Here is a 21,535-nt window from a genome sequence, read left to right as displayed (position 1 = left end):
TCATCAGGTTCTCTGTTTCTGCTCTGAACAAATTTTCCCTGTGTGCAGATTTCACAGTTGAGGGTAGATTTGTCAATCTTACCTGTGATTTTCATTCCCTCTGTCACATTTTCTAACTTTGACACATCCTCAAAATTAAAGTGGCCAAGAATTTTGTGCCATGTGTGAATATCATAGCACCCATGACATCCATCATAATTTTCATCACTTACAGTGTTAAGATAGTAAAGTGTATCGTACTCCTCGATGTAAAAAGTGGTACCGTTCTTGTGGATGAGCTTGTTACACCCCTGTCGAAAGTTGACTGAAGCTCCGTTGGCTGTCGCTGCTTTAACAGAGAAAATGTCCTGTGGAAACGACGGCACGTACAGCGCCTTCGTCAGCGTTGTTTTCACCCGACGACCCGTGTTGTCTCTCAGGTAAACCTCCGCTGCACCTCTCCTCTCCGCGACACCATTCGTTCTTGTTCCATCAGCCAGCTCCACAGAATGTTTTTTCTGGTTTGAAAGTCTCGTCAAACTCCTTAAACTTCCCGATGTCCGTGACTATATGTGACGTTGCTCCTGTATCAACCATCAGCCCTTTTTGTTTCAGTCCACGAACCTGACAGTCACTCATTCTGAATGCAAATGTGTGGCCTTCAGCATCTGTTGCTTGTTTCACATTGTCTCTTCTTTTTCGTCTGCAATTTGCGTCAGTATGAGTGGAGCTCTCGCAAACTACACCACTGTCTCCGTTCTCTGTGCTCTCCAGTAACGGTACATTCCCGGGCCTTGTGCCCTTTCTGGCCACAGTTGAAGCAGGTTATCTCGGTCCCTTTAGCTCTTCTTCTTGGCCAGCTAACTTTAATGTTACTTGCCTTCATCACGTTGTCGTCAGTGGAAATGGCGCTAAACTTCTCGGTGCTTTCATAGCTCCTCAACTTGGTTTTGAACTTGCCATAAGTTGTCGGCTCGTCACTCTGCGTTATGTGGATGGCAAACGGCTTAAATGATTCGGGCAAACCTTTCAGAATCATTGCAATCAACAGCCCGTCACTTAAAGTCTCTTCAGCATTCCTCAGTGCTGTAATAGCCGTCTCAGCACGAATGATATAATCCGTAATACTTTCGTCAGCGGCTTTCTGAAGAGAAGTTAGCTCAGTGTAGAGGCTAATCACACATGGCTTCCCTTTACCTGCATAATGTTCCCTCAATATCTTCAACGCTTTTCTCCCATCATCTGCTGCTTCTCTCATTATCAGGGAAAGACTTTTATCATCTAAAACCCGTATCAATTCGGCGTAGGCTTCTTCATTTTTCTCTCCGTCTTCTTCATCTTCATCCACGCTCAATATGGTGGCCTTTAGCCCTAGCAAACGCAAGTGCCCCAAAAACTTTGTCTCCCATAACTCGTAGTTTTTTTTTCATCTCCGTCGAAACATAATCTATTCCATCGGCTTCCATGTTCCCTCCTGGGCCCATAACCTGTTGGTGCTGTCATCTTCAGGACAGGAATACCGACTTACTTAACGGAGGAATAAACACACATGTTCATCGTTGGTGTTTTAACCAGAATGGGGGAAATGCTCTTGCTTTATTTTCGCACATGCGCAGTTGTACATTTCTCATAGGGCATGACTGTCCCAGTGTAAGAACACAATTTAATAACATATTAGTCTATATGTTAACAATTTATTTTTGTTGTTTTCATAATCCATAGGCTAATCCTTTTTTCCCATTATCATAGTCCTAAAACAATATTAAACAAACACAACATTCCCTCCCTGTGTGTGTGTGTGTGTCAGTGAGTGTGTCTGTCAGTGAGTGTGTGTGCACTCCCTGGATGAGGAGATGTAATCTCTATCCTGATTGCCTAGTCACTTTCACCCCTACCTACATATACATATTACCTCAACTACCTCAACTACCTGGTACCCCTGCACATTGACTCAGTACTGGTACTCCTTATAGCTGTCACGATCGTTACAGGAAGAGATGGACCAAGGCGCAGCGTGATAAACGTACATACTTTATTCAGTACTTAACACGAAGAAAACAACAAACGAAACGTGAAGTCCTAGGTTAACACAAAACCTTAACGGAACAAGATCCCACAACCTAACATGCCAAAAGGCTGCCTAAGTATGGTCCCCAATCAGAGACAACGAGCTACAGCTGTCTCTGATTGGGAACCACCCTGGCCAACATAGAAACTAAACGATCTAGAACAAAAACCAATGAAAACTAAACATAGAAAATCCACACCCTGGCTCAACAATTAAGAGTCCCCAGAGCCAGGGCGTGACAGTACCCCCCCCCCAAAGGCGCGGACTGCGACCGCGCCACACCAACACAACAGGGTAGGGGCCGGGTGGGCATTCTGCCTCGGAGGCGGATCCGGCTCCGGGCGTGACCACCACTCTCTCTCTACCCCCCCGTTGCGCCCCTGGTCTGGTCTGGCACCGCTGGCCGGAGCTGGACTGAACACCGGTGGAGCGGATTGCTCTGGCTCCGGAGTGGAGCAGCTGACCGGTGCCGGACCAGGCACCGGTGGAACAGGCACGGACCGTGCCGGACTGACGACGCGCACCACTGGCTTGGTGCGGGGAGCAGGAACAGGCCGGACCGGGCTGGCGACGCGCACCACTAGCTTGGTGCGGGGAGCAGGAACAGGCCGGACCGGGCTGGTGACGCGCAACACTGGCTTGGTGCGGGGAGCAGGAACAGGCCGGACCGGGCTGGTGACGCGCACCACTGGCTTGGTGCTGGGAGCAGGAACAGGCCGGACCGGGCTGGCGACGCGCACCACAGGCTTGGTGCGGGGAGCCGGAACGGGCCGGGCTGGACTGGGAACACGCACCATAGGCTTGGTCCGGGGAGCCGGAACGGGCCGGGCCAAACTGTGGAGGCGGACTGGAGGTCTGGAGTAGAGAGCTGACACAACCCGTCCTGGCTGAATGCCTACTTCCACACAATATGTGTGAGGCATCAGCACAGCCCGTATAGGGCTGTGCACTCGTACTGGCGCTACAGCACGTGGCACTGGCGCAGGATATACGGGACCGAGGAGGGGTACTGGAGGCCACGAGCGTTGAGCCGGCACACTCCGTCCTGGCTGCATGCCCACCTTAGCACGACACGTGCGTGGTGCTAGCACAGGACGTACAGGACTGTGCCGGAACACTCGCGGCACAGTACGTGGCTCCGCCAACCACCCTTTTAGCCCCCCCCAAAACATTTTTTTGGGGGCAGTCTCTCGGGCTTCCTCCTCGGCCGGTACCCTCTGCATTGCCGCTGCTCCTCTCTGTAGCGCACCTCCACAGTCTCCTCTCCTGCCTGGGCATTCACCTTTGCCCATGGCCCTCTGCCCGCGAATATCTCCTCCCATGACCACCATTCGCCCACCTGAGCCATCGCCCTCTTCTCCTCCTGGGCACGCTGCTTGGTCCTCTGGTGGTGGGATCTTCTGTCACGATTGTTACAGGAAGAGATGGACCAAGGCAGCTCCTGAGTGGCGCAGTGGTCTAAGGCACTGCATCGCAGTGCAAAACTGTTCCACTAGATCCTGGTTCGAATCCAGGCTCTGTCGCAGCCGGCCGCGACCGGGAGACTCATGGGCGGCGCACAATTGGCCCAGCGTCGTCCAGGGTAGGGGAGGGAATGGCCGGCAGGGATGTAGCTCAGTTGATAGAGCATGGCGTTTGCAACGCCAGGGTTGTGGGTTCGTTTCCCACAGGGGGCCAGTATAAAAAAAATAAAAATAATAATAATATGTAAGTCGCTCTGGATAAGAGCGTCTGCTAAATGACGTAAATGTAAATGTAAATGTAAGGCGCAGCGTGATAAACTTACATACTTTATTCAGTACTTAACACGAACAAAACAACAAACGAAACGTGAAGTCCTAGGTTAACACAAAACCTTAACGGAACAAGATCCCACAACCTAACATGCCAAAAGGCTGCCTAAGTATGGTCCCCAATCAGAGACAACGAGCTACAGCTGTCTCTGATTGGGAACCACCCTGGCCAACATAGAAACTAAACGATCTAGAACAAAAACCAATGAAAACTAAACATAGAAAATCCACACCCTGGCTCAACAATTAAGAGTCCCCAGGGCGTGACAGTAGCCTCATTATTGTAATTTTAAAAGCACGGTGGCTAGGAAAAACTCCCTAGAAAGGCAGGGACCTAGGAAGAAACCTAGAGAGGAACCAGGCTCTGAGGGGTGGCCAGTCCCCTTCTGGCTGTGCCGGGGGAGATTATAAGAGTACATGGCCAATAAGGCCAATAAGGCCAGATCGTTCTTCAAGATGTTCAAATGTTAATAGATGACCAGCAGGGTCAAATAATAATCACTGTGGTTATAGAGGGTGCAACACGTCAACACCTCAGGAGTAAACGTCAGTTGGCTTTTCATAGCGGAGCATTCAGAGGTCGAGACAGCAGGTGTGGTAGAGAGAGAGAGAGAGAGAAGGAGAGAGAGAGAGGGGCGAAACAGCAGGTTCTGGACAAGGTCGCACGTCAGGTGAACAGGTCAGAGTTCCAAATCCGCAGGCAGACCAGTAGAAACTGGATCAGCAGCACCGCAAGGTATCACGTCCGGTGGAGCATGTGTCGATACTGATAGGATCGAAAGAAAGGGAGCGCTGCTCTCGGATCAGTTTTCTCCATTAAAATCATTCCTTAACATTATATATATTTCACAATACTGACCACGGATCAGCTTCTAGAACGATATTACTGCCTACGGCTGCAAATATTGAGGTCGTTTATTCTAATGCTTACACAATCATTGGGCACATGTTAGGCTACACATCATGAAATATATTAAGACAAATTACAGACAGTAGCCTACAAGTAGCAAAATAAAACTCAATATATTGAACATTGAATATATTCCAATATGATTGAAATAGGCCTATAGCCTACTGTTTATATTTTAATGCAGTTATCTCGGTTTTCATTTGAAGCATAATTGTTATACGTCCCTTGTTTGAATCAATTGCAAAGACATTGGCAACTTTGTATTTGTAGTCAACTATGTTCTGAATTTATCGGCATAACAAAGAGACGGATAAACCATGTGATTCTATGTTTAGCGGAGATCATCTGTGTATAAAGTGACGCGGGAGGGCAAAAAAGCATCTAACGACGCACTTGGCTGTTCTACAAGTGGTCTGAGGCAGGTGTTAGAATATGAGTGTTTTCAAGTGCAACGTTAATAACGATGGTTTTGGGAAACAGCTCAGAGATTTAACAATGCTCCTACGAAGGTTCTAACGATGAACTTGGCCTTAAAATGCTTTTGGGAATCCGGACCCTGAATAAAAAACATCTGCTAAATGTTAAATGACTAAATGACTAAAAAATCAAATCTCATATTACTGTATTTATTATTATTTTTTAAATATATTTAAATATTGATGTCACAAGTGTATCATTTGTACAGGTCTTTATTAAAAATGTAGTTATTTGTTACATTTAACTCTGTAAAATCTATTAGTACTACTTATTTCTCTGAGAGTGAGGCAGATATATAGCATTTTGCAAAAAAAAACTTTTGTCTCTCTAAAATGAAGCCATTAATTGATCGATTTTAAAGAAACACATGTCTGTTATTGAACAAACCCCTGCCATGATTAGATAGTGAAAAAACACAACCATTTATTTGATCATTTCTTTAAACAATAGAAGCTAATTTACCAACATTTCTGAAAATTGATATATAGCGTTTTGGAATGAAACTCTTCTCATGTTTCCCCATCTGAGCTCAGAGTAGATGAGAGACGTAATGTTTGTCTCTGTTTTGTTGAAGCCCAATCAAGCAGGAGAGACCAGCCTCCCCTGTACCCAGCTGTGTGTCCATGAAGAGTGACCGGTCTATGGCTCATCCTATAATGTTTAGAGAGGGAGACTTTTCTACTGAACAAAGGTAAGAAGAACTCATGGGTCATGGTCAGTGAGTTAAACAACACTGTCTCTAGTCATTTCTCCTCTCCCATTTTACCATTTATTTTTGTTGTTTTCATAATCCATAGGCTAATACTTTTTTCCATTTTCATAGTCCTGAAACAATATTAAACAAACACAACATTCCCTCCCTGTGTGTGTGTGTGTGTGTGTGTGTGAGTGTGTGAGTGTGTGAGTGAGTGTGTGTGTATGTGTGTGTGTGTGTGTGTGTGTGTGTGTGTGTGTCTGTGTGTGTGTGTGTGTGTGTGTGTGTGTGTGTGTGTGTGTGTGTGTGTGTGTGTGTGTGTGTGCACTCCCTGGATGAGGAGATGTAATCTCATGTTTTGTCCACAGAAACCAACAGCAGAGATCAGAGTCAGAGATTCTCAGTGGTCAGTCTTCCCAGAGTCATCAAACAGACCTGGCCTCCATATTCAGTGTATGTGGTCCTGTTATGTACATTTGTTTTTGTTTACCTCAAGTAAAGTTGATCTGTCAATCATTCATTAATGTGTTAATGAAAAAGCATTTAGTCTCTTGCTTAACTTATTTACTTGATTTATTTCAGTTACTTGAAGAGAATATTATGACATTTGTGAAGAACGAGCTGAAGATGTTCAAGAGGATTCTTAGTCCAGAACTCCCAGAAGGCTTTGAGAGTCAGAAGCAGGATAAGGAAGTGGTGGATGCTGAAGATGAGAAGCAGGAGAGCAGTGCCAGAGAGGGGGCTCTGAAGATCACACTGCACGTCCTGAGGAAAATGAACCAGAAGGAGCTTGCTGACACACTGGAGAAAAGTAAGAGCTGTCTGCCTCATGTTGAATGCTGTTTTAGAACATTTAAAAGCTGTAGCTAAAGTACAGCTAAAGTAGCTGTGTAACTCGATGATATTGTAGCAGCCTTAACACAACACCTAGTGACCTCATCAAGTGATTAATTTAGACAGAGAGAAGAGGAGCGAGGAAGAGAGAGATAGACAACATTAAAGATACCATCAGTAACACCGAATAATAATAATATAATAAGTCATTATGAAAACATTTACACATTTATACAGTCAGTTAAGAGAATAGATTACTTTTATTTAAAACTTTATAACAGTCCTACAATAGTGTAGGCATTAAAACAGACATAATATTACTATCCTCTGTGTTATTTCTTCATTCAGATGAGCTTGCTATGATTTGCCAACGTGAACTCAAATCTAATCTAAAGAAGAAGTTTCAATTTGTATTTGAGGGGATCGCTAAACAAGGAAACCCAACACTTCTCAATAAGATCTACACAGAGCTCTACATCACAGAGGGTGGAACAGGAGACGTCAATAATGAACATGAGCTGAGACAGATTGAGACAACAACCAGGAAACAAGCAAGACCAGAGACTGCAATCAAATGTAACGACATCTTCAAACCCTTAACTGGACAAGACAAACTTATCAGAACTGTGCTGACAAAGGGAGTCGCTGGCATTGGAAAAACAGTCTCTGTGCAGAAGTTCATTCTGGACTGGGCTGAAGGAAAAGCAAATCAGGATGTCCAATTTGTATTTTCATTCCCTTTCCGGGAGCTGAATTTGATGAAAAAGGAAAAACACACTTTGATTGAACTTCTCAATCACTTCTCAATGGAAACCAAAGAATCAAGAATCTCCAACTACGACAAGTACAAAGTCCTGTTCGTCTTTGATGGTCTGGATGAGTGCCGACTGCCCCTAGACTTCCAGAAGAACAAGATATGCTGTGACGTCACAGAGTCAACCTCAGTGGATGTTCTCCTGACAAATCTCATCAAGGGACATCTGCTTCCCTCTGCTCTCCTCTGGATAACTACCCGACCTGCAGCAGCCAATCAGATCCCTTCAGGGTGTGTTGACCAGGTGACAGAGGTACGAGGGTTCAATGACCCACAGAAGGAGGAGTACTTCAGGAAGAGATTCAGTGATGACGACCTGGCCAGCAGAATCATCTCCCACATAAAGTTATCAAGGAGCCTCAACATCATGTGCCACATTCCAGTCTTCTGTTGGATTTCTGCAACAGTCCTTGAACACATGCTGAAACATAAGACAGAAGAGATGCCCAAGATGCTGACTGAGATGTACTCACACCTTGTGGAGTTTCATAACGAACAGAAGAATGAAAAGTATCTTGGGAAAGAAGAGACAGGTCCACACTGGAATAAAGAGAGCATTCTGTCACTGGGAAAACTGGCTTTTCAACAGCTTGTGAAGGGCAACCAGATTTTCTATGAAGAAGACCTGAAAGAGGCTGGCATTGATGTCAATGAAGCCTCAGTGTACTCAGGATTGTGCACACAGATCTTTAAAGAGGAATGTGTGCTGTACCAGGACAAGGTGTACTGCTTCGTGCATCTGAGCATTCAGGAGTTTCTGGCTGCTGTATATGTGTTCCTCTCATTCATCAACAACAATGAGAATCTAATGGATGAATCTCAATCAACGTCCAGGAACTTTTCTGTGAGGATCAGACCCAAGCGTAAAGTTACTGTCTACAAGAGTGCTGTGGATAAAGCCTTACAAAGTGAGACAGGAAACCTGGACCTTTTCCTCCGCTTCCTTCTGGGCCTCTCACTGGAGTCCAATCAGAAGCACTTACGAGGTCTACTGACAAAGACAAGAAGCAGCTCACAGAGCCATGAAGAAACAGTCAAGTACATCAAGGAGAAGATCAGGGAGAATCCCTCTCCAGAGAGGTGCATCAATCTGTTCCACTGTCTGAATGAACTGAATGACCATTCTCTAGTGGAGGAGATCCAAATCTACCTGAGCTCAGGAAGTCTGTCAAAAGCCAAACTGTTACCTGCACAGTGGTCAGCTCTGGTCTTTGTATTGCTGACTTCAGAAAAGGAGCTGGATGTGTTTGACCTGAAGAAATACTCCAGATCAGAGGAAGGTCTTCTGAGGCTGCTGCCAGTGGTCAAAGCCTCCAGAGCTGCTCTGTGAGTACATAAAATGACATTTAAGTACTAATCATCAGGAAGAAATATTCAGTTTAGAGAAATATATGTATTATAATATGTATATAATCTATAATATTACATTGAAAACTTACTGAATCAATGCATTGATGTTCACATTAGTATAACATTATGACCATACAATTCTAGGAGACGGAAGATGAATCTATATGTTGTTTGAGAGAATAAACCAAATGCATCTGCCATTGTCCTTCAACACTACTGGTGTTAAATTAACAATGTGTTTGTGAAATCATGATGATCTCTCTGTCAGGCTGTCAGGCTGTCTAGTCACAGAGAAAGGCTGTGCTTCTCTGGTCTCAGCTCTGAGGTCAAACCCCTCACACCTGAGAGAGATGGATCTGAGTAACAATGACCTGAAGGATTCAGGAGTGAAGCTGCTCTCTGCTGGACTGGGGAATCCCCACTGTAAACTGGAGACTCTGAGGTCAGTATTCCTGTAGTTGGTCAACAAGTGATAACTGTTCACCAGATCCACATGTGTTTACCAGGCACACATAGTCCACACCATATGTGTTTGGACAGTGAAGCTTACTGTTTTACATTTGGCGCTATGCTCCAGCATTTTGGATTTGAGATATAATGTTTCATATTAGGCAACAGTACAGAATGTCACCTTTTATTTGAGGATATTTTCATACATATCTGTTTTACTGTTTAGAAATGAAAGCACTTTATGTGTCTAGTATCCCATTTGAAAAAGTCGTAATAATTTGGACATATTCACTTATATTGTATTAAAGTAGTCATAAGTTTAGTATTTGGTCGCATATTCCTTACCCACAGTGATTACATCAAGCTTGTGATTCTATAAACTTGTTGAATGCATTTGCAGTTTGTTTTGGTTCACACACACTGGACACACTCACACACTGGACACACACACACACACACACACACACTTGACATACACTGGACACACACGCACACACATTTGACACACACACACACTGGACACTCACACAACCTGGACACACACACACTGGACACACATACACACTGGAGACACACACACACACACACACACACACACACACTGGACACACAAACAACCTGGACACACACACACACACACACTGTACACACACACATTGGACACAGGCACACACTGGACACACAAACACACTGGACACACACACACACTGGACACACACGCACACACATTTGACACACACACACACTGGACACTCACACAACCTGGACACACACACACACACACACTGGACACACACATACACACTTTACACACACACACACACACACACTGGACACACAAACAACCTGGACACACACACACACACACACACTGTACACACACACACTGGACACAGGCACACACTGGACACACAAACACACACACTAGGATTAGTTTAGTCAAACGTTTAGTATTTGGTAACATATTCCTTACCCACAGTGATTACATCAAGCTTGTGATTCTTCAAACTTGTTGAATGCATTTGCAGTTTGTTTTAGTTGTGTTTTAGATTATGTTTTTCCCAATAGAAACTGAATGGTGAATAATGTCCTGTCATTTTGGAGTCACTTCACTTGTATTGTCAGTAAGAATAGAAGATGTTTCTGAACACTTCTACATTTATGTGGATGCTACCATGATTATGAATAATCATGAATGAATCGTGAATGATGATGAATGAGAAAGTTACAGAGGAACAAGGATCATACCCCCTCTGTTATTGGTAATGGTGAGAGGTTAGCATGTTTTGTTGTAGCCTCTGTAACTTTCTCACTCATTATTATTCATGATTCATTCATTATTTTTATTAATCATGGGATCATCAGGATTCATTTAGTAGTGTTTAGAAACATGTTATCTACTCACTTATGCAGAAAATTACTCCAGTCATCATCCACCATTCAGTTACTATAGACAAGTTTTTGAGCCGTTTCCACTCTACTTCCTGAACTCCTCCCGTCGATGCAATCCAGTTCCGTTCTGCCGGGCTGGGTTTGTTTTGCTAGCTAGCTCCGTTGTGCCGACAAAACACTGATATCGCAGTGACAAAGAGGATATAAAAATTACAATTACAACATGAAGAAAAGTGGTTCGGGAACGACGTGTGCGGTAGTTGGTTGCAAAAACTCGAGAAAGCACCTGAACGAGTGGTTAGATAGAGAGTGCTATGACCACAAACCAGCTACAAAGAGGCAATGTCCATGCGCTCCATTGTTTAAATTTTTTCGCAAGCCTGATACCGACTCGGAATCAAGGACCTGGCTGAAGGCATTGAATCTAAAGAAACCACCCCTCAACGTTTTTGTTTGTTCCTATCACTTTGTTGACCAAAAACCTACCAAGGATAATCCTTTCCCAGAGTTGTGGTTGGGATACAATCGCCCTCCCCAGCCAAATAGGCGTCAACTCACCCAGCGGACCACTGCCTCCTCCCAGATAAAGAAACGCAGACTTGAATCTGAGGGTAAGTTCAGCAACTTTAGCTATGAAGCTGACAATACTGTTAATTATGAAGAAGTTGTCATACATTAACATTGCTACCGGTATTTTGCTAAGGCAGTTGATTGTTTTGGAGATGGGACAAACAATGCCCACGATAGCTACATCATTAATTGTGTGTGTGTGTGTGTGTGTGTGTGTGTGTGCCTGCCTGCGTGTGCCTTAGTCTACATCATAAATACAATGCAAGGTGGCAGGCTGTTGTGATGATGATTGTGTGTGTGCGTGTGAGTGCAATTTTGTAGTACACATTTTTCCATTGTGATGTTTGTAGTGAGAGGACTCTATGCCTGCATTAATTTTGCTCCATCCATGTTTTCTCTTCCCCTTTTTAGATGCTCCAGAAACCTGTCAGCCTGTCTGTGAGGCCGAGCCTGCTACACCAAAATTTCGAGATGCCCAGACCCAATGGGAGGATCCGTCACATATTGATCACATTTACTGTTCAACACAGTCTGTTAAAGTAGACAAGGCCACACAGTGCGAGGCAGAAATGGGTCCTACTGTGACCAGCACCACGGTCATTGATGATGCTAGGTCCCGGCTGTATACAGGAGTGCTTATGGTTCAATTCTTCACCCTGGTGACGGTGTTGTTGCCTTTCAGTAAGCCATCAATTACCCTTCCTGTTGTTGACCAAATACTTATGACGTTGATGAAACTAAAACTAAACCTAATATTAGGAGATATTGCTCACCGCTTCAATGTGTCTACATCCATGGCAAGCATTGTGATTAGTCACTGGATTGACGTGATGGGTGAACAGTTCAAAGTCCTGATCCCCTGGCATCCAAGAGAGACCATTCGTGCCACAATGCCCTTGTCGTTTCAGAGGAACTACCCTCGAACCACCTGCATCATTGACTGTGCCGAAAGTGCCATGCAGAGAGCCACAAACCACGACTCAAGGAGTGACACTTTCAGCCAGTATAAATCACGCAACACTGTGAAATATCTTGTCGCTGTGGCCCCTAATGGGCTAATCATGTTTATATCTGATGCCTATGCTGGCAGAAGCAGCGATAAGTTTATCACCATGGACAGTGGGTTCCTAGACTATCTGAGGGCTGGTGATGAGGTCATGGCGGACCGTGGGTTCACCATTCGAGACTTGCTTGATGAGAGAAGGGTCAGTTTGAACATCCCTGCTTTCACCTACAGGCGCAATCAGTTGACCAATGAGGAGACAACACGCACCAGGCGAGTAGCCAATGTCCGCATACATGTGGAAAGAGCAATCCAGAGACTGAAGGTGTTTAAGATTTTATCCCAGAATGTTCCCATCAGCATGGCACCGAAACTGGACAACATCTTAACCATCTGTGCTGGCCTAGTTAACCTGAAGAGTCCACTGATCAGTGAGGTTTAGAATCTTGCCCTGTGTCCCTGTCTACCAACACCCAGCCATGTTGTTCATTAAATACAGATAAACACAACAAATACTGCGTGCATTGTATTTTTAAATATTATATATGAATATTTTCATAGTGATATAATTGTGTGGGCTGCTTTTGTATTTTACTTTTTAATACCTGTTAAGATTAAACACGCAATCTTTCTTGTTGAAGCCATTTGTTTAGTTTCCTCAAAACAATTAATTAATCGAGTGTTATTTATGTACAGTATGAGCTTACTATGAATTATGAACTGTGTTAAAATAAATTGTAGCACTCTAAGGATTGAAATTACATCAAACTTTATTTTCACTCAAACAGTAGGCACACTGATATATTGCACAGCATAAAGAGATCATGTAAACAATGGACATCTGTTGGCTCCTGTGGGCATGACCTAAATAAGGCAGTTTATTTTGGTTTTAAAATGCTGAGATATTTACTGCAGAACTGTAACCTTCCTTCAACAAAATCATCAACAATTTTCGGGAGCATGTGGGCAAAGTAGAATGTGCGCAGCCTTATGATATGCCCCTGGACAAAGCCTTGGTCGTAGGGTACTTCGATTTCTAGGTGCTCAGTTTTGTTCCAGATCACCAACTTGGAGTGCTGAAGCCCTGTGCAGTGCATCCCAATTTGTACCTGCATGTAGTAGCCTTTTGGACCATTGCAGGCAATATGGTAATCTACCCTATCTCCGTTTGCCACAGTTGTGATTTCGCAGTTCTTTGTTGCCAAAAATTCTGCAAGTGACTTGTTTCCCATCACAGGTGATTTGATCTCCAACAGAATGTCGTTGTTTATCACTCCATCGGGAGATGCTGCAAGCCACGGTTCCTTTTCGCACACCACTAAGCCTTTGGTTTCAATGCTGTTGCCAAGAGTTTCCAAATAGTCCCTTGCAAGTTCCTCCCCCTCCGCTCCTTGACGGGTTGCGGCATTGCCACGGAAGGATGGGTGTAAGTGTTCTGACAAAAACTTGTCAGGCGCCGTGGTTGAGCGAATGGGCACCTTTCTAGCTGTGCTCGCTGTGATGCGCACTCTCCGCGCATCATGCCAGACCTGTTCTTTGCTCTGTGCTTTTGTAGCCTTCTCAATCTCCTCAAGCTGGGCTGTGGACATGTTAATGTATTCAACATAGAAGGTTCTGCATTTTACACAAGCCAGTGGTGTGTGGTGCTCTTCATGGTTTAGGAGATGGAGGTGTGGACATGGTGTTGGCTCGGTGATGGAGGAGGTATTAGCATTAAAGCAGAGCTGCATGAGGCTATTCCCAGGGCAATTGAAAAGTGCTGCCATTGGTGAGGCAAGTGCGTTCTTCCTCCACTCTTCATGAGTCCTAAAGAGTGTCACCTCCTGTGCCGGTTCTGGAGTGGTAGAGGATGGCGGTGAAGTTGGTGGCGGCTGGTAGAGATCCTTCCTGTTGTGTCGTTTGAAGCGGACATACTTCATCTTCCTCTGACCAGCATTTCTTTTAGAACCAGCATTCCACTGGTTTTGTCCGTCTGTGCAGGCACGCCCGGTTTTCCCCTGTCTCACAGCATTTTCTACCTAGAGAGATATAGTAAAAACAGTGCATAGATATTATAATGGGTTCACTGCACACATGTCATATAATAATAATAATAATATGCCATTTAGCAGACGCTTTTATCCAAAGCGACTTACAGTCATGTGTGCATAAATTTTTACGTATTGGTGGTTCCGGGGATCGAACCCACTACCCTGGCGTTATAAGCACCATGCTCTACCAATTGAGCTACAGAGGATGTAACAAGAATATGATGAAAATGCGTTATTATCATAATTCAATTCAATTATGAGCGCGCTTATCTAAACGGCACCTAAAAGCTGTCTCAAAGAACCAGCAAAAGTAATGATTATGAATATGTAAAATATTGCAATGAGACATTTTAATTGTTTATTCATAAACAAGTGTTCGGTTCATGCATAAGCTCCAGTTCAGGCCGGAGCCTTATGTTGTCATTATCTATTGTCTGTCTGCTATATTTATTTTTTATTTATTAAATCCAGGAATTTGGTTAATGAAAATTTTATTTAAAATAAGATACAATTAATACAAAACAAAATTTGCTTTAAAGGCTTTGTTCTTTCTGTTTTGAGGTGTCTGTGAAAGTTTGAAAGTCTTTAGTGCCGCTTTCAGAGCGCTCACGTCCGTAATGGAGAACTGTCGTAGGCCCAACATTGTTTTTTCCTCATAAATGCAAACACAAAAATTAAAACACAAAATAGTTTTTTTTTTAAATAACAAATTTATGGATTTATAGCGTTTTGAAAAGAAGACATAGGCCTAGGCTACAATGGTCAAATAATTACCTTCCACAGGATCGCAGCTGAGTGGGAACAAGATCTCCCTGGTCCAGCAACACACGTACATCCCGCAGTTTTGACTTCTCCAGCTTCAGTTACCAGCACCCAAGCATTATGCCATGCATTGTTCAAACACTGGCTAGGCTCTACATTTGCTTTCAGATAAACAAAACGATCATGTTTGTATGACATGACACAACCGACTTTGTTGCTGTGCAGATATTGATATGCCTCGGAGGCTTTCAGATTGTCCATTGCTTTTCCATCTATTGCCATGGATTGCACGAAGTAGGAGCAAATCTTGCTGTATGTTATGTTGGGCCACGTCGTCATGTTATCCTCCCAGTTCTGCACTGAATTCGGGTGGAGGAGAGTAACGCCATCTCCAGTCAAAGTAGTAGAACCGTGTTCCCAAGCTAGCGTCGACATCGCTGTGTTTACACCGGCAGACGTTGCGCAAACAACTTCCGGCGGAAATGAAATGCATTTGTGTAGAGTTATGGCGCCACCCGGGAAACAGCGCGTAACTTGTCTATTGGACAAAACATAACCCAAAACACAACCAAAACAAACTGCAAATGCAACCAACGAGTTTACAACCAAATACTAAACTTTTGACTACTTTAATACTCTATAAGTGAATTGGTCAGAATACTTATGACTTCTTCAAATGGGGGGACTAGATACATAAAGTGCTTTCATTTCTAAACGGTGAAACAGATATGTATTAAAATACCCTCAACTAAAAGGTGATATTATATACCGTCACCTCATATGAAACATTTCATCTGAAATCCAATATGCTGGATTATAGAGCCACATTTAAAATGTTATCTTCACTGTCAAAATAGAGATGGTGTGGACTGTATACTCAATACAATCTAAATCTGATACCTCACTGTCTGTCTTTTGACTGATACTGCTTTTTAAACTGGTCTGGTTAGTCTACTCAAATATTTGTACTTTTATATTTTTCTCTCTACAAGCAATACTTTGATAATTTGTCATTTCTAATAATGATACATTAATTTATGAATAGATATGGCAGGTTTCAGGACACTGATATATCTGAATATGTTGAAAAAATATACTGCCACTATTTTCACCACCAAAGAATAGCAGTGTGATTTTAATATGATTTGACTCTTTGCAGGCTGTCAGGCTGTCTAGTCACAGAGGAAGGCTGTGCTTCTCTGGTCTCAGCTCTGAAGTCAAACCCCTCACACCTGAGAGAGCTGGATCTGAGTAACAATGACCTGAAGGATTCAGGAGTGAAGCTGCTCTCTGCTGGACTGGGGAATCCCCACTGTAAACTGGAGACTCTGAGGTCAGTATTCCTGTAGTTGGTCAACAAGTGATAACTGTTCACCAGATCCACATGTGTTTACCAGGCACACATAGTCCACACCATATGTGTTTGGACAGTGAAGCTTACAGTTTTACATTTGGTGCTATGCTCCAGCATTTTGGATTTGAGATAGAATGTTTCATATGAGGTGACAGTATATAATGGCACCTTTTATTTGAGGATATTTTCATATATATCTTTTTAACTGTTTAGAAATGAAAGCACTTTATGTATCTAGTTCTCCCATTTGAAAAAGTCGTAATAATTTGGACATATTCACTTATATTCTATTAAAGTAGTCATAAGTTTAGTATTTGGTCCCATATTCCTTACCCACAGTGATTACATCAGTCGTGTGATTCTACAAACTTATTGAATACATTTGCAGTTTGTTTTAGTTGTCTTTTGGATGATGTTTTTCCCAATAGAAACTGAATGGTGAATAATGTCCTGTCATTTTGGAGTCACTGTATTGACAATACAATACACTTATATTGTCAGTAAGAATAGAAGATGTTTCTGAACACTTCTACATTCATGTGGATGCTACCATGATTATGAATAATCATGAATGAAGGGTGAATGATGATGAATGAGAAAGTTACAGAGGAACAAGGATCATACCCCCTCTGTTATTGGTAATGGTGAGAGGTTAGCATGTTTTGTTGTAGCCTCTGTAACTTTCTTAATTTATGAATAGATATGGCAGGTTTCAGGACACTGATATATCTGAATATGTTGAAAAAATATACTGCCACTATTTTCACCACCAAAGAATAGCAGTGTGATGTTAATATGATTTGACTCTTTGCAGGCTGTCAGGCTGTCTAGTCACAGAGGAAGGCTGTGCTTCTCTGGTCTCAGCTCTGAAGTCAAACCCCTCACACCTGAGAGAGCTGGACCTGAGTAACAATGACCTGAAGGATTCAGGAGTGAAGCTGCTCTCTGCTGGACTGGGGAATCCCCACTATAAACTGGAGACTCTGAGGTCAGTATTCCTGTAGTTGGTCAACAAGTGATAACTGTTCACCAGATCCACATGTGTTTACCAGGCATACATAGTCCACACCATATGTGTTTGGACAGTGAAGCTTACAGTTTTACATTTGGTGCTATGCTCCAGCATTTTGGATTTGAGATAGAATGTTTCATATGAGGTGACAGTATATAATGGCACCTTTTATTTGAGGATATTTTCATATATATCTGTTTAACTGTTTAGAAATGAAAGCACTTTATGTATCTAGTTCTCCCATTTGAAAAAGTCGTAATAATTTGGACATATTCACTTATATTCTATTAAAGTAGTCATAAGTTTAGTATTTGGTCCCATATTCCTTACCCACAGTGATTACATCAGTCGTGTGATTCTACAAACTTATTGAATACATTTGCAGTTTGTTTTAGTTGTCTTTTGGATGATGTTTTTCCCAATAGAAACTGAATGGTGAATAATGTCCTGTCATTTTGGAGTCACTTCACTTGTATTGTCAGTAAGAATAGAATATGTTTCTGAACACTTCTACATTCATGTGGATGCTACCATGATTATGAATAATCATGAATGAAGGGTGAATGATGATGAATGAGAAAGTTACAGAGGAACAAGGATCATACCCCCTCTGTTATTGGTAATGGTGAGAGGTTAGCATGTTTTGTTGTAGCCTCTGTAACTTTCTCACTCATTATAATTCATGATTCATTCATGATTTTTCTTAATCATGTCATCATCAGGATTAATTTAGTAGTGTTTAGAAACATGTTATTTACTCACTTAGACAGAAAATTACTCCAGTCATCATCCACCATTCAGTTACTATCGGGCAAAACATAACCCAAAACACAACCAAAACAAACTGCAAATGCAACCAAAGTTTTTAAACTGCTCTGGTCAGTCTACTCAAATATTCGTACTATACATGTTTCTCTCTACAAGCAATATTATGATAATTTCTAATAATGATACATTCATTTATGAATATATATGTCAGGTTTCAGGACACTGATATATCTGAATATGTTGAAAAAATATACTGCCACTATTTTCACCACCAAAGAATAGCAGTGTGGTTTTAATATGATTTGACTCTTTGCAGGCTGTCAGGCTGTCTAGTCACAGAGGAAGGCTGTGCTTCTCTGGTCTCAGCTCTGAAGTCAAACCCCTCACACCTGAGAGAGCTGGACCTGAGCTACAATCACCCAGGAGACTCAGGAGTCAGACTGCTCTCTGCTGGACTGGAGGATCCACACTGCAGACTGGAGAAACTCAAGTATGTAGAGGGTTTATGTCAATGTTCATATCAGACATGTTGAAGTTATCAGGCTAGTTAAGACAAACATTCTGACCACCACTTGGACTAAGTTATATAAAGACTGTGTGTGTGTGTGTGTGTGTGTGTGTGTGTGTGTGTGTGTGTGTCCAGTGTGTGTGTGTGTGTGTGTGTGTGTGTGTGTGTCCAGTGTGTGTGTATGTCCAGTGTGTGTGTGTGTCCAGTGTGTGTGTGTGTCCAGTGTGTGTGTGTGTGTGTGTGTGTCCGGTGTGTGTGTGTTTGTCCAGTGTGTGTGTGTGTGTGTGTGTGTCCAGTGTGTGTGTGTGTGCACGTGTATCAGTACACACACTGGACACACACACACACTGGACACACATACACACTGGACACACACACACACACTGTACACACACACACACACACACACACACTGTAAACACACACACTGGACACATACACACAAAGGACACACACACACACAAAGGACACACACACACACTGGACAAACACACACACTGGACACACACGCACTCATACTGGACACACACACACTAGACACACACACACACACACTAGACATACACACACACACAGTGGACACACACACACAATGGACACACACACACACTGGTCAAACACACACACACACACTGGACACACACACACACACACTGGACACACACGAACACACACACTGGACACACACACACACACTGGACAAACAAACACACACCGGACACACACACACACACTGGACACACACACACACTGGACACACACACACAAATGTATATACTGACTGTTTGTGTGAGTGTGTGTGTGTGAGTGTGTGTGTTTGTGTGTGTGTGTGTGTGTGTGTGTGTATGTGTGTGTGTGTGTGTGTGTGTGTGTGTGTGTGTGTGTGTGTGTGTGTGTGTGTGTGTGTGTGTGTGTGTGTGTGTGTGTGTGTGTGTGAGAGTATCCCTCAATGACTGTCTGTTCTTCTGCTTACCGCTACAGTGTGGAACATGGTGGAGAGAACACAATGAAACCTGGACCTAGAAAATGTGAGTGTTGACTGCTGTGAAGAATATGACTAAGAATAAGTCTTAATTCAAGTGAAGTCAAAGTCAAAGACCACCGTCATTACTTACTTGGTCATATTAAATATCAGCTGTAGTTCTACAGAAGCAGAAATCAGGGACACCAAAGTTCAGAAAGAGTTGCTTTGACAATGTGTGTGTGTGTGTGGTGTGTTCCTGTTACATTAGAAATGTGTGTGTGTGTGTTCAGGATGTGTGTGTGTGTGTGTGTGTTCAGTGTGTGTGTGTGTGTGTGTGTGTGTGTTCAGGGTGTGTGTGTGTGTGTGTGTGTGTGTAATTAATGGGAATAAGTGTGTTTTATATTACCATACAGTATAACATATGATCATTCAACAAATCTCAAGTTACCTTCACTTCTCCTTTTGATACCTAGAAACATCTACATTAAATTAATTAGTGAAGAGTGAGTTAACATTCTAATGTGAATGATGATGATTTCTAATATTGTGTCTGGTGTCATCCATCAGATGTCTGTGATCTCACACTGGACCTAAACACTGTAAACAGATTCCTCTCTCTGTCTGAGGAGAACAGAAAGGTGACATGTAGGAGAGAGGAGCAGCCGTATCCTGATCACCCAGAGAGATTTGAGGTCTGGAGACAGGTGCTGTGTAGAGAGGGTCTGACTGGACGCTGTTACTGGGAGGTAGAGTGGAGTGGGAAAGAGGCTGTTATAGGAGTGACATATAAAGGAATCAGCAGGAGAGGAGGGGGTGATGACAGTTGTCTTGGATTCAATAACAAGTCCTGGAGTCTGTTCTGCTCTGGCAACCGTTACTCTGCCAGGCACAATAATAAGTCTACTACCATAGACGTCCGCTCCTCCAGCTCCCACAGAGTAGGAGTGTATCTGGACTGGCCAGCCGGCACTCTGTCCTTCTACAGAGTCTCCTCTGACACACTGACCCACCTGAACACATTCCACTCCACATTCACTGAGCCCCTCTATCCAGGGTTTAGGGTTCATGTTGACTCCTCAGTGTCCCTGTAAATAATAACCATGGTAACACTGACACACACACTGGACACATAACACACACACACACACTAGATTCACACACACACACTGGACACACACACACACACACAAACACACTGTACACACACACACACACACACACACTGTACACACACACACACACTGAACACACACACAAACACACACTGGACACACACTGTACACACACACTGGGAACACACACACACAAACACACTAAACACACACACACTGTACACACACACACACACACACAAACACTGAACACACACACTGGACACACACAAACACACACACACACACACACACACTGGACACACACAAACACACTGTACACACACACATACACTGAACACACACACTGGACACACACAAACACACACATACACACACACACACACACACACACACACACACTGGACACAAACAAACACACAAACACACACACACTGGACACACACACACAAACACACTAAACACACACACACTGTACACACACACACAGACACACTCTGAACACACACACTGGACACACACAAACACACACACACACAATCAATGGACACACACAAACACACACACACACACACACACACACACTGGACACAAACAAACACACACACACACACTGTACACACAGACACACACACACACACACTGGACACAAACACACACACACACTCTCACACTGGACACACACACACAC

The 21,535-nt window shown here is 43.3% G+C and overlaps 1 protein-coding gene across 1 annotated transcript in view; it reads left to right on the top strand.

Annotated features, from left to right (window-relative positions):
- The window catches only part of LOC311140324 (NACHT, LRR and PYD domains-containing protein 3-like), a 39,772-nt gene extending 18,888 nt beyond the window's left edge, over positions 1-20,884 (top strand). The window contains exons 6-14 of the mRNA XM_084175336.1: positions 5,802-5,918; positions 6,290-6,374; positions 6,504-6,732; positions 7,104-8,895; positions 9,188-9,356; positions 12,240-12,536; positions 18,581-18,750; positions 19,750-19,796; positions 20,300-20,884. Of these exons, the coding sequence (XP_084031462.1) occupies positions 5,802-5,918; positions 6,290-6,374; positions 6,504-6,732; positions 7,104-8,895; positions 9,188-9,356; positions 12,240-12,536; positions 18,581-18,750; positions 19,750-19,796; positions 20,300-20,823 (3,430 nt within the window). The 3' untranslated portion in view covers positions 20,824-20,884. The remainder of the gene's footprint in view (positions 1-5,801; positions 5,919-6,289; positions 6,375-6,503; positions 6,733-7,103; positions 8,896-9,187; positions 9,357-12,239; positions 12,537-18,580; positions 18,751-19,749; positions 19,797-20,299) is intronic.
- Positions 20,885-21,535: the final 651 nt, after the last annotated feature.

The sequence above is a fragment of the Coregonus lavaretus genome, assembly GCF_964263955.1.
Source record: "Coregonus lavaretus genome assembly, chromosome: 2".
Taxonomy (NCBI): domain Eukaryota; kingdom Metazoa; phylum Chordata; class Actinopteri; order Salmoniformes; family Salmonidae; genus Coregonus; species Coregonus lavaretus.
The sequence above is the reverse complement of the archived record's forward strand: the minus strand, read 5'-3'. Positions and strand labels throughout refer to the sequence as shown.